General features: G+C 39.8%; 1 protein-coding gene across 3 annotated transcripts in view; it reads left to right on the top strand.

Annotated features, from left to right (window-relative positions):
• The window catches only part of snx29 (sorting nexin 29), an 81,863-nt gene that overhangs the window by 16,393 nt on the left and 48,718 nt on the right, over nt 1–16,752 (top strand). For all 3 annotated transcript variants that reach the window (XR_005897004.2, XM_029134979.3, XM_055504255.1), the window contains one exon: nt 1,108–1,193. Coding sequence is in view for 2 of the 3 variants with exons in the window: in XM_029134979.3 (XP_028990812.1) it covers nt 1,108–1,193 (86 nt within the window). In the remaining variant the exon portion in view is untranslated. The remainder of the gene's footprint in view (nt 1–1,107; nt 1,194–16,752) is intronic.

Here is a 16,752-nt window from a genome sequence, read left to right as displayed (position 1 = left end):
CTCAGACAGTGAACAATGAAATCTAGTTTCAGCTAAATCTAGTTGAACTCATACTTAAATTATAGCGTAGTTATAAATAGGGCTGAATTGACCCTTTAAATTTTTGCTTTCTATTTATAAAATCTCTCCCAAAATAAGATTAAAATTTAATTTGATCAAAGATTCAATAATAAACAAATAATATTTTTTAACACATACAGAACTGTTCTAGTGTGTATTTAATTTACGTTCAAATAAAGTTTAGTAAAAAAATGTTTGAACCCATAGAATAACATCAACAATTAAGTAATAAAGTTAACAACAATTAAGTAATAAAGTTAACAAGATTTGGATGCTTGTCCTGGCTGTTTCCAAAGAGGACCCTGATTTTCTGTAACAATCCTGTTCAAATGTTTTTTTGAACCGGAGGAAGATGCCTATGAATCCTAAGGGAACTTTGTATTGGCCACAAACGATCCAATATAGTCATTTGTAAACACAGTACAGTGAAGATACTGTGATGGTCAGTGGCTGCATTGCTGCATCTGCGCCTGGACAACATTCAGGCATTGAATGGAAAATGAATTCCCAGGGTATCTTGCAGGATAATGTCAGGGTAGCTGTAGCTCAGCAGAAATCGGGGGATGCAGGCACATAAGATGCTGAACATCGTGGCGCAACAACAAGGCCTATTGTAGAGCTGAGCTCAAGAGAACTAGGACCAGACTATGGCTGAGGTCTGCCAGGGAGAATGGTCTAAAATTCTTTCTGACAATTGTGTGAGTTCCCATCTATGGGAAATTCTGGTGTAAGGGTTTTAATGCTAATAAGTTAATGAATGTACATTTTCACTTACCTTTGCCATAATTATTGTAAATGTTAGTAACACTAACTGTGTTCTTATGATACATATTATGGTTGTCCTTGTGACTCACACATGTAAATACATGTATGTCATTTTTGTTTTGAACCTACTTCCCAAGAGGCGGTAGTTTAAGCACACTGCGCTTTCCTGTTACCGAGTGACAAACACAGTAATAACTTGATTTGCTTTGTTTAAATTCAGTGCTGTTAGGTTAAAGGTTTTTATTTTGTGCTTGTTGTCTAAAGGCTGTGTGTCTATTACAGGGAGAATGAGGTCCTGAAGGTCCAGTTGAAGAAGTATGTGGGGGCGGTACAGATGCTGAAGAGAGAGGGAAGCCAGGGCAACGACGGTAACACACACACACACACACACACACACACACACACACACACACACACACACACACACACACACACACACACACACACACACACACACACACACACTGTCTCTCTCTCTCACTCATCATTGTGACCTGAAATTAGATTTCATATGTGTGTTCCCGTCCATCTCTTACGCTCTGAAACAGAAAAATAAATAAAGTCATGATCAGTTTGCATGATGCTCTGCATCCCAGATCAGTTTTGATGTGTTTCTCAGGGGTTCAGATGACTAACCTCTCCTTTTCTGTGGTGTGAAGTGCTGTCCATCCGAGTGAGCCTTTAGCTCGTCTGTTATTTCCGTCTCTGACTCTCTTAGTGTTTTAGTTGATTTGATAACTTTCACTGAGTATATTTTTTTTTTTGTTGCCGGGGGATGTAAGCAGTGCTCTGTGTAAAGAGTAGCGAGATAAGCCCCCGCTGCATCAAAGACAAATAAAATGAACAGCGTAGATTATGGAGGGCTACATAACAGCTAATTGCATTTTGGGGGATAGAAAGTAGAGCCGTTATCTGTGATGCCCTGAAGGTTTTATGTGTTTGTTGTTTGTGTGTGTTTGTGAGACAAAGAGGTACTTTGTAATAAAAGGATGGTGGTATTTTAATAATGCAGCATAATGTCCTATTCTCACTAATATCAGCAACAATGGTGACTAAAGTATAATGAGAAAAATATTAGAATTAGACAAAATTCAAGTTACCACCAGGAGCATTTCTTTTAGTAAAAGATGATCTCCTGACCCCTGATTCTGACTGAATAAACAGAAAAAATCGATCGATCATTCATCCATCCAACATTGTTTAAAGTAGTAAACAAGGAAACCATTGGCATGATGAGGTGAATAAGGATCATCGGGGCTGTTGACTAAAGTGTAATTTCTAAGTAATGAGGTGTAGTCTGTTACATTAAAGTATATAAGTGGTATAATTAGTACAGGATCATTGTTACTGTTGAACAGTCTCCATATAGTCACATGTGCCCAAATGCTTTTTATGGTACGCCATAAAAAGTGTAGTTCTTGAGAAAAGTTGGACCATCAAACAGTGCTGAGCACTGACAAGTTGCCCTTGTTTTCCAAGCACAGACTTTTGCAACCTCAGGCTGCGATGGTGTCATGTTTAAAACATCACAAGTGCTTCACATTTCATATGTCTGGTTCCTGGAAATGAGCGTGTTCAGCCTGTCAAACACGGCCACCTGGCCCGCTGACACTGGAGAGCACAGCAGGGAGGCGAACTGATGACGGGAGATGATTGGATTGGATGATTTGCTCAGCTCCATCGTCTTAGCAAACTTGCTGTGGTTTGTCATCAGGTTTTTCAGTGTGTGTTTCTCGTTTGTGTTGTGCCCTCTTGTTTCATCACCACTCATTATTGTTCTCACGTGTTGACTTTTCGTTCTCTCATCATTTGTAGCCTTTCTCCTTCCTCTTTTAATCCCCTTGTCGTTTCCTCTGCTTCCTATCCCCATTCCCCCCTTCCCCATCCTGACAGGCGTAGTAATTCCCTCTCCACAGTTGCGTCTAAATGATTTCATCCTCTCTCGCCTCTGTCTTCTCCTGCTAATGATGTGCCTCGTTCTATCATACTTTGATGCTGACTACCAGAGTCTGCTGGTGTTTGCTTGTGTGTGTTAGGAGTGGAGGAGTAGGCATTGGGGGAACACAAATTGTGCTTGTGTGTGTGGGGGGGGGGGGGGGTGGATGAATTGATACAAAAGCGCCCTTTTTCATGTGCTGTCAGCATGCTTTCCTGTGATCAGTTCACTGCCTTTTTTAAACCCCTCCTGTCTAATGATAGCGCTGAAGACGTGATCTCTTGAATGCTCCTAAGGCACTGTCAACCCCACTGACATCCCACAAAACACTGTTCTTCTTTCCCTTCAGAGAAGCGATAATTATTGTTGTCTATTTGCGGTTTGTTGTCCGTTTCCCCTCCACTTCCACTTGTATATGAATGAATAGTATGTTCATGTTATAGCGTGTGCTTTTTAAAGCATGCAATGATTAAAACAACATGAATGATTCTAATTTAAAGTGCAGCAATTTTCAAGTAGACGACAGGAAATCCATACACTGTACTTTCCACATTAGTGTGATTCCATTTGTACCAAAGTGACATCAAAGCGAGTCGTACAGTATGTGCTGTATGTCTGTGGCTCTGCTCTTGTAAACGTGTGCCATTAAGAGAAGCCATTAGTTGAACCCCAGAGGACTTGTTGTGTACCAGTGACAGTCATGTTTACTGTAAGACAGAGTTAGAGGACTAGAAATCTCCAGGGAACGAGACTGAGCATGTATAACATGCTCAAATCCATTTTTGCAGGTCCTTGTGCTACTTTGTGAAGCCTAAATTAGTGTCCCTAAAAGATCACTGCATGACCTTTTAAATTACAGTATTTATTGCACATTTCACATGTTAATTGTGGTGGTTTGTGCATTGAAATACATTTCATATAAATTCTACTCAATGTAAAATCATGATGTAATAATGAAAGTTAGATTGGGTTTTTAGTTTAGAGACCACAAATGACAAGGGCTCAGCCAGGCTGGACCAAAGTGAACCCTTTGATACTGTAAGTAGTCCTGATCTCAGTGCAGTTACCCACATTCTGTATACTCTAAACAAAGATGTTGACTATGAATCAGTATTTGTATCAGAGCAGGGGAAGAGATGGGTTGGACCCATTTGGCTGTACAGTCACTTCAGTTGGTTTCACGTTTTATTCAGTCACAGTGTGTGTGGTCAACCTATGCATTTGCAAAACATATGGACACACTGAACACGGACATACTGTTGGACCCTCTATGTGGCGTATCACTGCTGAGTAAAAGTTTGGCTTTGAGAAAGGCTTTGGTAAGAGAGAAAGAAGTTGTAGCTGCGCCATTACGCCAAGAAACGGGCAAAATCTAATTAGGTGTGATCTTAAAATCAATCTCTCCTTTTGTAAAGTTAAATAGAAACTCCACTTTGAATGTATGGTAGTTAAACGTGTAATGCTGCTAATACAGTTGCAGAAAGATGAGCCATCACAGGCTTTTCTCCGACATGATTTTGCTGTGCAGTGGTTTACCAGCTTTGATCATTTGATTAGTATGAATTTATGAATGCACAAAAAATGATTAGCTATTAATGAATGTGTTAATAAGAAATGGACTAAGATGAAATGATAACAACTAATAAAAAGGAAATGTAACTGCATGTTTTTTTAACCACTTGTCTTGTTTGGCCCAAAGTTAATTTGACATGTGTGGTGACAACAGAGCCGTGGAAATAGTTCTATGAACGTCTTCTCTGAAACCTTTACAAAGAGGACATGTTGGGGAAAACAAAGTTTAGAAGTTCATACTGTGATGTGAAGATAATAAGACAGTATAATAGGAAAATAGGACATATATGGGCTCAGTGGATGCAGTGATACACAACTAGAGTTGGAAATGGGGCCGAAATTAAAAACACCAAAGCACTGGTTTCCTTAGAGAACCCACAGTACTCTTTCTCACCCTTTTGTCTGTCAGGTGATAATTTTTTCATTCTAACCACTAGCTGGTCTTTGACTGAGTCCCTTACTCATGGGATTGAGTCCCCAGGGCAACAGTCACCGAGTTTAGGAGAAAGCTTTTCACCTCCTCCCGCTGAGATGTTCCCATCGCTGCACATGGTCATTGAAATTCGCCTAGGGTGAAGTGTATTAAAAGATTGGCCTGCCAGTGGTGAAATAGGGATAAGGAGTTATTAACCTGTTAAATGCTGGCAGAGCGCACTGAGGACACTCTAGGACATCGATATCGGGTCAAAGGTGACTCTGTATGGAAGATGGAATTCTCTCTCTCCCATTTTTTTGTTAAGATCTCACTGTTTTTTTCTATTGCTGCTCATTTTATCTACACAGTTTATCACCGTTTTCCATTATTGGTTTCTGGGGTAAAAATGGGAAGGACTGACCTTAAGATACAAAAGGATCATCCGGAATGGGAGGATTATCTTTGTTTGGAGCGCTCATCCTTTTATTTTTTTATGCATGTGTTTAAAACTTTGTCTTGGTTGTATAGTTACTGTAGACCAGCGCCTTCAGTCTTCATTGCTGTTCAGACACGAACAGCGGCGTTGGAGCGCTTTGGTCCATTCTGCTCTTTGCCTGTCGTGTGTACGTGTTTAATTCGAGCATAAATAAACCTGCAGACGGCAGCTTATTCATCTCAAATAAGGAAATGGATTACATGGCCGTTTAAAACCCAATAAGCTTCCGTTGCTGTGCCTTGGTGCCTCTCGCGTCCTCTGACAGCCAGTGGCCTAATGAGTGAATGAGAGGCATTTGTCACCGCTGCCTGCACTAATAGGAGTGTGTAACTTATTCATTACACACATACATTTGCGTGTATTATCCCACAGCGGGCTGCGCTTCGTGCTTGTATGGCCTGGGGACATCGTGCTGCAAGGAGTTAGTTGTGGGTGTATGTACATCCTATGTTTTTATGTGCACCTCTGTCTTCACATAAAAAAATGTTCACGTGTTGTCTTATAAAAAGGTGCTCTTGTGTGTGCGCTTATAGCATCTTGTTTTCAGGTCCTGGCTCATTATGTTGTGTGCGTGTGTGTGTTGATACCAAGGTGGACTTTTATTACTGGTGAACTTATGAGTAGCTGAGCTTGTTTGGGGGTTAATGTAAGAAAAGCAGGTCATGATGGTGAGTGGGGAGACATTAGCCAGCAAATGTGTGTAGGTCTGTGTTTTGTTAGGGTAAATGTGCATATGTATGCATGTTCGCACTGTATTTATGTTAATTGTTTTTGAGTCTCACGTCCCCCTGGAGTGTGGGTGAAACAACATTTAGTGTGTGTGTGTGTGTGTGTGTGTGTGTGTGTGTGTGTGTGTGTGTGTGTGTGTGTGTGTGTGTGTGTGTGTGTGTGTGTGTGTGTGTGTGTGTGTGTGTGTGTGTGTGTGTGTGTGTGTGCGTGTGCGTGTGCGTGTGCGTGTGCGCGTGAGAAAGTAGCCTAAATTAAACTGCATTAGCGGCTGTAGGTGAACATGAAACTACTATAAGTTGTATGTAAGTGGTTTATGTTAAGAGGTTATTCATCTCCCAGTAGGGCCACTGTAAAAGACCAAATGATGACTCATTTTATGTGCGATGTGATGATAATCGTGCTCACAGCTTCAGATTGCAACAAGAGGAGCTGGGCGGCCGCTTGCTTTGTTTAGCCTCTCTGTTCTTGGTCCAGCAGTTTGGGCATGTTTACCAGCACAAAGGTCTGAGCGACTTTCATTTATTCAGCGGAGGGGGGTCTGTTTGTGTGCATATGACAATGAATTGGACAGACAGTGTTTATTTACCCGGCACAATAGAGGTGACATCCCATATTGTTTGTCAACGGTGGGGCCAGGTGGTCAGGCCTCCAGTGTGGCATATGTGAGCGAATTTACGCGTTTGAAGGCTCCTATTTCACAGGCGATTCCATGTGGGCGCAGTGGGGGTGTGTGAAAGATTTCATCACCTGGACGGATCAGTGTTAATGAACATTTTAATCATGTTGCTAAATGCCAGAGCCTGCTGGGTGTCATCACATCCGCCCTTCCCAAAGATAAATTTGGAAAGGTGTGAAGGGGAAGTACGCCACAAGTGTGTGGATTTCCATCTGATGCCTCTAGACTCCAAATATTAGTTTTTTGGTTTATTGCCATGATTTTACAGTATTTGACAACCCAAATATTTCCATATTTTCTCTCCAGTGTTTGCTGTCACATATTAAAACATCTTTATTTAGTTTAACGGTGAAATCTCCAGTTACAAATCAGGGTAGCAACTCTATTTTCTTCTCAGATTAGAAGACAAACAAACCAGAGTCTGACTGCCAGCAACCCATTTTCTACTAACACACTATATTCTATAAACTGTACTTTAATTTTAATACACTAATACAACAATGTATGGTTTCCATTTTTATTTGTATTGTAATACAAAGTGTGTTAGTATAATGGCTTTTTGTATGTATGGCATCTGCAACATTTCTCTACATTTGTAGGATGCTGCAACTTAAAAGCAGGACATGCATAAGAAGGAATTATGCATTTGACTCAAGCCGGTTGAAGAAAATCGCAACATTTAATAAACCAACAGAATCTACTTGGTTTTAATCTTACTTATGACTTAAATAAGGAATATCATTTTCTTCATGCCAAGATAATACTGTAATAATACCTAAGCAATTCCCTAGAATAGCCCAAATAGGTGAATCCGAACGAAGGCTTAAGTCCTTCAGCTGTTTCAACTATCAGATCATCTTCAAAAAGGATCAGAGAAGAGCTTACAGAGTTACACAGGGATTGTTGCGCTTTCAGGCGATTGAGGCATTGTGTGCAACATTTGAGAGCAACTCCGTTTAAGAAGCACAGTCCTAATATATGAAGCTCTGTAACATAGTGAGGCGTCTTTCTGAGAGACTGGATTAAGTAAAGACAGAGTGGCTGAGTTTGAAGAGAGAGGAGACGGTGGAAGAGAGAAAGCATCATCTGAAGATTCTCCTCCTTCCTCAACTTAGGTTGCTATTGCTGGTACCTTAAGTCTTTGCTAGTTGCATCTCACTTCTGTGCCAGCACCCGTCTCTGTGTGTTGGTGTGTTTGTGAGAGTCTACAACACAAACCCACCCCCCCTTTTTTAACATCTCCTGGTCTGCCTTCCTCTCCTGCCTTGCACTTCTCTCTGAAAGTGATTACATCTGGTCCCAGTTCACTCGTCTGCCTGCCTCCAAGGATGTGTCGGACCTGGTTCTGTAAAAGCCAACAGTGGGATAGCCATTTAGTGCATGAATGCCCACGCTGATGATAACACTGAACAGACTTACTTTCCCACCATGGAGCGTGTTAGTGCTAAGCGCTCCAGATGTTGGCCACATAGCAATGATGGGTTGTCCGCTTGTTATGCGCAGGCAATTGTTTTGCTTTGACACGTGTTTGCTGTGGCAACGCCATAGTGAAGCTGTGTGACAACTACACTTTACAAAGTAGAAAAGGAGAGTTTAAGGTCAGGTTCTCCTTTGATGTTGAGGAGGGTTTGTAATCACAACAACAGCCGTACACGGGGACCGATTTCCACACCTTTTGTCATAGTCTTACAGTGGCTTGGATGGAGGCTCACAAGCATGCTGATATGATTGGTTTCACAGAGGGGGATTTTAATCAGAGCTGATCAGCTTCTCTGACAGCCAACCTACATGTTGTCCCACACATGGAGGTGATAATGAAATTGTCGAAGCATCTGTCTCATTTGTCTGGTCACTTGTTAGTGTTGTCCACTCATGCTCGTAAATATTTACTTGACTTTGTTTTTTTTATCATAAGTGACTGCAGGAGGCCTTTTCCAGTTTTTTTAATAATACTGCTGCAGCGAAGTGACCTGTATAGTTAATATAGTGTATGTGACACTAATAGTGTTTGCCACGTAGTTTAATTTTGTCTATTTAATTTATTTAATCAACATGTTAAAATATCTGATGAAATAGTTGCATCAAAAAAAAATTAAGATCCACTTGTGAATTAAAACAAATTGCATATGAACTACAGCACACGTTGCCTGGATTCAGATGTAGACACTGAATCAATTTGTTTGAACGTAGAAGGTAATTTTGATGTTCATCGCTGTAGGCAGCTGACATGGGTAAAATCCCTATTATGTTTTTACAATTTGTGATGCTGGGTGGAAAATACTAAGACCCTCAGAAGCGCTGCTTATGAAGTCTCTACTTTTCATCAGGTTGTCTGCCTGTGCAACCACAATGCACATGGAAAATATGATCAAATCAGATCTGCACAACTCATCTGTCACAAACGAATGACTGACTTGATAAATTAGTTCTGCTTTGCTATATAGTGCATATGCTACTAGTAGACTTATTCCAAAGACCAGCCACAAATACTGATGCCTAGTGCTTTTTATCATCATACTGTACCTTATTATTTATTGCTTTTGGACTGTTTAAAATCTTATATGTCTGAAGGACACACTCTTTGGTGTACAGCAATTTAATCATGAAAATTAAGAAGTATGCCTGCCGGAGTTCATGTTGTGGAGCACAGGACTTCCTTCCACAAAGTAGGAGCTTTAATGTAACAGACCCTGTGAGTGAGACCTATTTGAGAAAAGCATTTACTTTCTTAAGCCACTGCACTGTGGGATTTTTCCCAAATACTACTTTTAGACAGTACAGTGAAATCTAAAGCTGTCTAAAGACCTGTTGGGGAGCTGGACAGGTATCTGGTGCTAGATGTTCACTTTACACTTGGTGCTGCCATATCTACCATCTAAACTTAAAAACAACAGAATTATTACATGTGAACGAAAATGTGTAAAATTAGACACAGCATTTTTTAAGCATTAGACTAGTTACTGTTCCTTGGCAGTTTTATTCTAAAGGAGCAGAGAAGGGTTGATAGTTCAGAGAAGTGAACAGAGAGGAAAAGTAATTGAAAAGTGAGATGAGAGGTGCTGCAGAGCTTGTTTTTCTAACCACTGCTTGACATCCTTCTCTTTCTTACACCACTCCTGTGGTGTTGTTTGTCAAACATCTGGGCGGGAAAAGGTCTCCAAAGGCCTTTGTGTCTTTTCTGACAAAGGCCACAGAGCTTATCTGAATCAGATTTTGATTTATGAGATAAAGAATGGACGTATGAAACTGAATTGGGAAGATATACAATTTTTTCTGTGGCTCTGACTATTCAAATGTGTCAACAGTAACACTTTAATTAGTGTCATTAGCGTTGGTGTCAAATCCACTCCCTGTAAACGCTGGTATTCTATCCAAGCTGGAGACCAAATATGAAGATAATGCAGTGATGGACAAATGCTCCTTTCTTAACCCTCTGTGCGTCAAAGGATGTGACCAAGATGACGCTGCATTGTGTGAGATTATATGCAGCAGACATTTATAGAAATGACCAGATATTATGGCTCTGTTCCTCTCTCTGATACAAACATTACATTTGTCCTAGTGTGAAAGCACCCAGGTTAGTGATAGATGAACTGAATTCGACATATAGACAGTGGATTCTCTGTAAAAGACAAATGTTGACAGAGTGAACAGATTTTGAAAAGCCAGTGCTGATGTATGATTCATCTGAGCTATGGCAGTCATTTCATGGATATGAATAGAGTATGCTCAAGGCCTAGGACTGTGGTTGAGATAAATATCATAATATCATTTCTGTTTTGGTGCATGTCTGATTATAATATTAGTTTAGATTTATGGGTTTAGAGATGGGGGTTTTGAGATTAACTTTATCCGCAGATTGTTTTTATCATGACAAATAAATCCATACAATCTTGGATATAAGTACCCAGAAGTGAATTATGATTTTGGCTTTCACATTTTGTCAGCGATCTAATCCACATCCACTGAGCTGATACTTACATGTTCATGTACAATAGCATGACAGATATGGCTCTGAGATTGTAATGAGTGAATCATGTGACACTCATAATATCAGTGTTGTTTGAAAAATGTTCAGCAGTCAAACATTTGTCTTCAAAACTGATGTTGCTTGTTTCTTTCAGTCGGCTAATTTAAGTTTCAGTTGGTAATTTAACATTTTTGGGGAATGCACACATTTGCTTTCTTAAAGAGAGATAGATGAAATATAACTTTAAGAAAAATCTACCGCCTGGAGGTGATTAGAAAAAAGGCTGAATAGTATCCTGGCTCAGTTTAAAAGTATAAAATATATTTCTACTTTTATTTTTTTGTTTAATTTATAGGTGTATTAAAGTGCAAATTCTGTGCTGTGTTCACTTAGTTCATATTGTGTGTGTGTGTGTGTGTGTGTGTGTGTGTGTGTGTGTGTGTGTGTGTGTGTGTGTGTGTGTGTGTGTGTGTGTGTGCACATTTACAATAGAAAAGTAGCAATCTGTATGGAGTGATTTATATATAAAAAATCTAATAAATGAAATTTAGTTAATCCTTGCTCTAGTTTGTTTTAGTTCTGTGTGTATGAAAGGTCCTAAATTTAACACTCAATTAGATGTGGACACTTTGGATTTATTCACATGAAAACGTCAATTGAATTGAAGATTTTTTTACGTTATGGTTTTATCCTCCTTTTGCCCCCTGGTGTTGCCCGTTTCCCCTCAGATGGGAAAACTGATGCTCTGATTAACTCAAGTCCTTGAAATTAGCATGTTCATTACCCTCAATATACAAGCAAAGCCCACTGTGGCTTTTATCTTGGAAGGAGAACAAAACTGCTCAAGATGAAAAACTACCTTACTACAACATAATGAAGATAACTGACTTGGAGGGAACCTACTTAGTGAAAAAAAGTTTTTTTTCCTCTTCAGAGCATCCTTTTTTTATTTTTTTACATCCTTCCCTGATGAATCCTACTGTGCTGCAGCCAACTCAAAGAAATGCTTGTTTTGTAAAACTCCACTGGAGTGTAGATCAAAAGCATTTTCATTGCAGCTCAGTCTGTGATTGAAATATTTAATACTGGCACCACGCCACATTCAATGTCGTCTACTCTCAAGCTGCTGCTGTCTTCACTCACTTGCATTTCTCTTCCTTTGCATTTTGTGCTTCCTGCTTTCACCTTTTCCTCACCCACAGTCCTCACAATCTAGAATGTATTCAGTTTTTCACCACCTCTATTGCTGCATTAATAATCCAGTAGTAATGCAGGGTGGATGTGGAGATATAAATAAGAAGCTGTATGTATATTTGATTGTCTCCTGCACCTTTGACTGCCCATTGAAAGCAGCTAATATTAACCTGCATTTGTAGCTGTTGCTGCGAGTGAGCTGTCAGCACAAATAAAATAATGAAGGCAGTCAGATAAATCTATCACAAAGTACACTTTCAAGTGTTTTTACTGCATTCCACATCCCTTTCATCCCCTGCATGTAGAAATGTCTGGAGTGCAGTTTCTTCCGCTCCACATCTTGTCTTGGTGTATAAATATAAACGCAGAACCAAGGTTCGGGCGAAGCTGCTGCAGAATTCGTCCTGTCAGTTCACTGCTTAACTATCGTACCCATACGATATAGGTTTTGCATATATTGATTGTAAGTCAGGTGATGTGCATTGAGTCATTAAAGCCATCGTCTTAAAGTGTACTCCTCATGTCTACTAAGCAGCAGGGGTCATCACCGTTTCAGCAGCTCACAGGCTTCGCCTTTTTCCCCCAGTTTTCTGAAGGACTACTGAGCTGATTAGCCTCAAAAAGCCAAGATGTCTGCAGATAACTCGGCATGATTAAAGGCCACCTAATAAACTCTGACAAGTTTTGGTGTCAGAACTTATTAGCTGCAGTGCACTGTGGCAATTTCTGTTAGCGCGTGAGCAAGGAGCCGGAATCACACGGGGTGAAGAGTTTACAAAAACAAAATCCACCACGGAACTGTTGTCTTCAAGAGCGGCGAGTGAGGAGCAGGTGGCGCTGATTGAAAACTGCTGTCACTTCGAGTGATTAGCCATGTCAGAACTTCAGCGCGTATCAGCATCCTCATCTTCCGCATAATTGGCTCTTGTATTGATTAAATAACATATGCAGTCTGTAATGTTTGTTTGGGAACTAAGGAAGTGAAGTTGTTGAACTTGTTGGGCTGCTAATTGCTATAATGAATGCAGTGGGTTCAGTGAATATTTTAAAAAGTTCCTGTTTTGAAGCTATTTCCTACCTTGATTATGTTAGTTTGTGATTTTCGAAGAATTTGTTGTTATGGTGTTTTTCCTTTATGCCTCATGCATATTCAGATAATGATTAACATATCAAAATGGCTTTTGACATTGTTGGAATATATCATATATCATGTTTCAGTTTTTTCTCTCACAGTGACTGCTCCAGTTGTGACTATAACAATGGATCACCAGTAAACTTACATTGTTTGAGGTGATTACTTTTAGTAGTTTTTTCAGTTTAGTTTCTACATGCTTCTGTTTTCTTCAGTCTAACAGACAGGAACACTAGTGCTAAATCCTAAACGATGTATTATAATCAAATCCATCAGCCTAAAACTATTGCGTGAATCATAAATATTCAGAAAATTGTTGTATAACTAAATAAAGTTTCATTGAAACTAGTTTTATTACATGTAGTTTTATTTTGTTCATCAGCAGTCTTGTTTACTCTCAACTCAACCAGCTCATAGCAGTAACTTTGAGCCTGATTTTCTGCACAGAATATCACCTGTATATCTTCATATACTATACTGTACCATGGTGACAGACATGTTGGCTTTTAATATAGTTAGCTGTTTATGCACTAGTTCTTTCGAGGTCCATGTCCTATAGCTATAGATGACAGTGTCTCCAGCTGGTCTGTAATGGTGTGAGGAGAGGCAGACAGCCACTGACAGGCCTCCGTAATATAGATTTACTCTTATAGGCTGCAAGGAAAATTTAAGAAGCTTGGAAAGACATCTTTTTTGGCTCTGCCGTGGTCCGGCCTCGCTCTAGAGGCTGGCAATGCAATGAACCAGATCACTGATTTGACAAAGGTTGTGACTAATGATACCACTGATAACAGCGAGAAAAAGGAATAGGAACCAAAAGAAGAAATTTGTCAGTCTATGTTTTTTTTTTTAATTTTTTTTTTAAATCTGAATGAAGTGCATTTGTTGATAAGGTCATGGTAACAGAGGGGATGTAATAAGGACCATCGACACATGCTCTCATACTCTCAACCCATCTACGATAAATCTGCTGCCTCTTCTCACGGGTCTTTCAATTAAGGCTATCTTTTGTTCCTGAGGCTTATTTGGAGCCAGGGGTCTATGTCATTCTCCCATTCATTATAGATCAGCAGCCACAGAATTAAGAGCAGTATTCTGTGCCTTTAATAGACAGATGCGTTGGACCTTATTACTATACTTTATCAATTTATTAGTGATTCAACATTTTGTCCCGAGCTTATTTTACACTAACTTTCTGAATTACATTTATCCCATACCCCATGTAGTTTTGAAAACAACTGAACACTTGGGTGGTCTGAGTATTTATGTTGTTTTTATCTTAGCACTTGCTTGTTAATGAATCCCACGCAGAAAAACTGTTAATGTTAAACAAACATGCTCAAACAAGAATGGACATAATAATAGTAAACTTTATTTTCATAAACAAATGCCTGACAAATCTGCATCATAAAGGTAAAGGCCCGTCTTTTTTTTTTTTTTTTGACTCCTGTAAGTGTGTGCATGTGTGCGCGCGTGGCGGTTCCATGATTAGATCTGTAGAACTGTGGCATTTCTCCTTTAAACCGATTTATAACCCACTGGTATTGTAATTTGAGAGAGCTCTGCCAATCCTGACAACAACCTGTCATGTTGTTTTGTCTGTCCCTTTGTTAGAATTTCATATCACTCCTCTACTTTCTGTCACAATCCCTCTGGCGTATCCCAAGCTTTTAAATGGGAAATGTCTAAATTACACTTGCTAATATGTTGTGCGAGCCCTGGTACACCCCCCCCCCCCCCCCTTACACACACACACACACACACACACACACACACACACACTTGTGCTTTTTTGTTTCTTTCTATAGTATAAAATAATGCTTGGAATCATTGTTCCTATGCAGCTCTTGATAAGGAAGAACAAAATATTCTCCCTCCAGATGGGAACATCAATTCTTTATGCTCAGTCTGCCACGCTGGTACCCAATCCCCATTTGGGCATAGACAAACCAGAACACCAGGCACCGTCTCAAGCACTCAGAATCTCATTTCGCTCAACTAAAACGCCTACAAGAAGGTCTCATCCTTTCTTTTTCAATAAACACTCCCAGGATACCTGAGCCATTTCCTCATCCTCATTAAAAGCACTTCACATGGTTCATTCATATCAACATCTCATTAACAAATTAATTTTGAGGCATTAGGCTCACTCGTGAACAAATAAGACCGTGACTCAGGTGATTGGCAGCCTCCTTAGGCCCCTGCACTCTCTCCTTCATGTTGTGCAGATTTTACCTTGCTGCATCATGTTTACACTTCTTAAGGGATGCATGAATATTTTCTATTACCTTTATATTCTGCAACAGCTGTTTATTCTGTTATGCAATTCTGTTATTTATACAGTAGTTTCTTTTGATTGAATTTACAGTTTATTTGTATATTTCACGACACAATAGTACTTTCACATACAGTATGCAGATTATAATTGTGCTTACTTTTTAGATACTGTAGACACAGTCTTGCTACTTTTTGCGTTTTTCTCTAACGGGCACCTCTACACCTTCCACACAAGCTCAGTGAAGTGACATTCCATATGCACTCTCCTGTATGTCTGGGGATCAGGTAGCTGAGGCCCCTGCCATCAACTGCTGCCTGAAGATGCATTGCCCTACAGCTCCTCCTGCGGGTGATGGATCCACAGGAGGATTAGCCCACATTTTCCCTTTGGGTTGAAACCAGCACAAGGCGCTAGCATACAGTATATGAGCTCCAATCCCAGGCCTATGTAGTGTACTTCTATGTAGTTCTATAGTGGGCTTTGATTAGCTCCAGGTGCCCCCAACTACATATTGTAGCTCTAGAGGCTGGCAACTGAATAAGGTGGCGATTGAAGGAGGAGGTTACAAATTAATGTCTTTCAATAAGTAACACATATACAGTATGTATAAAATGCGGTTATTGTGACAATATTAGCGTGTTGCTACTGTATTTATCACCTACACCCTCACAGACCCACCAGCAAGGTTATAGATGTAGATGCTTTACTTGGAGACTTAATGAACTCTGTGTTCACATAATGAAGTAATTAACATACACACGGGTGTTTTCCATCTTTACCCGAGCCATTTTAGAGCATACTACCCTATTCATTACTTTCCATCAAAAATGTGCGTTTTCGCTTTTGAAGTTTCATCGTGTTTTCTGTCAAAGCAGCAGTGGACTCAGTTGAATCATTGTTGTTGATGCTGTTACCAAGAGGTATGTTTGAGCAGTGATCCATGGCGGACAGAATGGCTACGCGTGCTCATTGCTCATTTGTAACTATAGCGTCATGTTGGCTTTTTAGGTAAGTGAGGACCTGTAAATGTCAGTGTTTTATTGAGTGTATATGACATTTATATCTACATACATTTTTTAAATCCATTTTTAAAATGTTTGTTTTCATTGTTATGTCAGAAAGGGGGTCATACATGGTCTCTCGCTCTAATTCTTTTTCCATTCTGCGAATATTTTATTCACCAGAAAAGGCACACATTTCTCTATTTAATAGATTACCCACTAAAACCTTGCTTACCAGTAAAACCAGTCTTTTACTATTTAGTTTGGTTATTTTATTTTAAGGGCACCCTAAGAATTTCCCCATTAACTTTTCACACCCTGATAGTATAGGGTTCATATAGTACTATGCCTACTGTACCATCTAATTATGGTTTAGTTTTTTCCCCTTTTTCATTAGGTATTGGTGTTAAATGGCGTTTAGTCAGTGGGTGGTTGCGAGGAGGGAGTGCGGCACCGGGATGAAAGGTCTGTGTGATTAAGTTGGACGTTAGAAGTGCAGATGCCCTTTAACAGCATGAAGACTATTAA

Source organism: Betta splendens, chromosome 19 (genome assembly GCF_900634795.4).
Source record: "Betta splendens chromosome 19, fBetSpl5.4, whole genome shotgun sequence".
NCBI classification, from domain to species: Eukaryota; Metazoa; Chordata; class Actinopteri; order Anabantiformes; family Osphronemidae; genus Betta; species Betta splendens.
The sequence above is the reverse complement of the archived record's forward strand: the minus strand, read 5'-3'. Positions and strand labels throughout refer to the sequence as shown.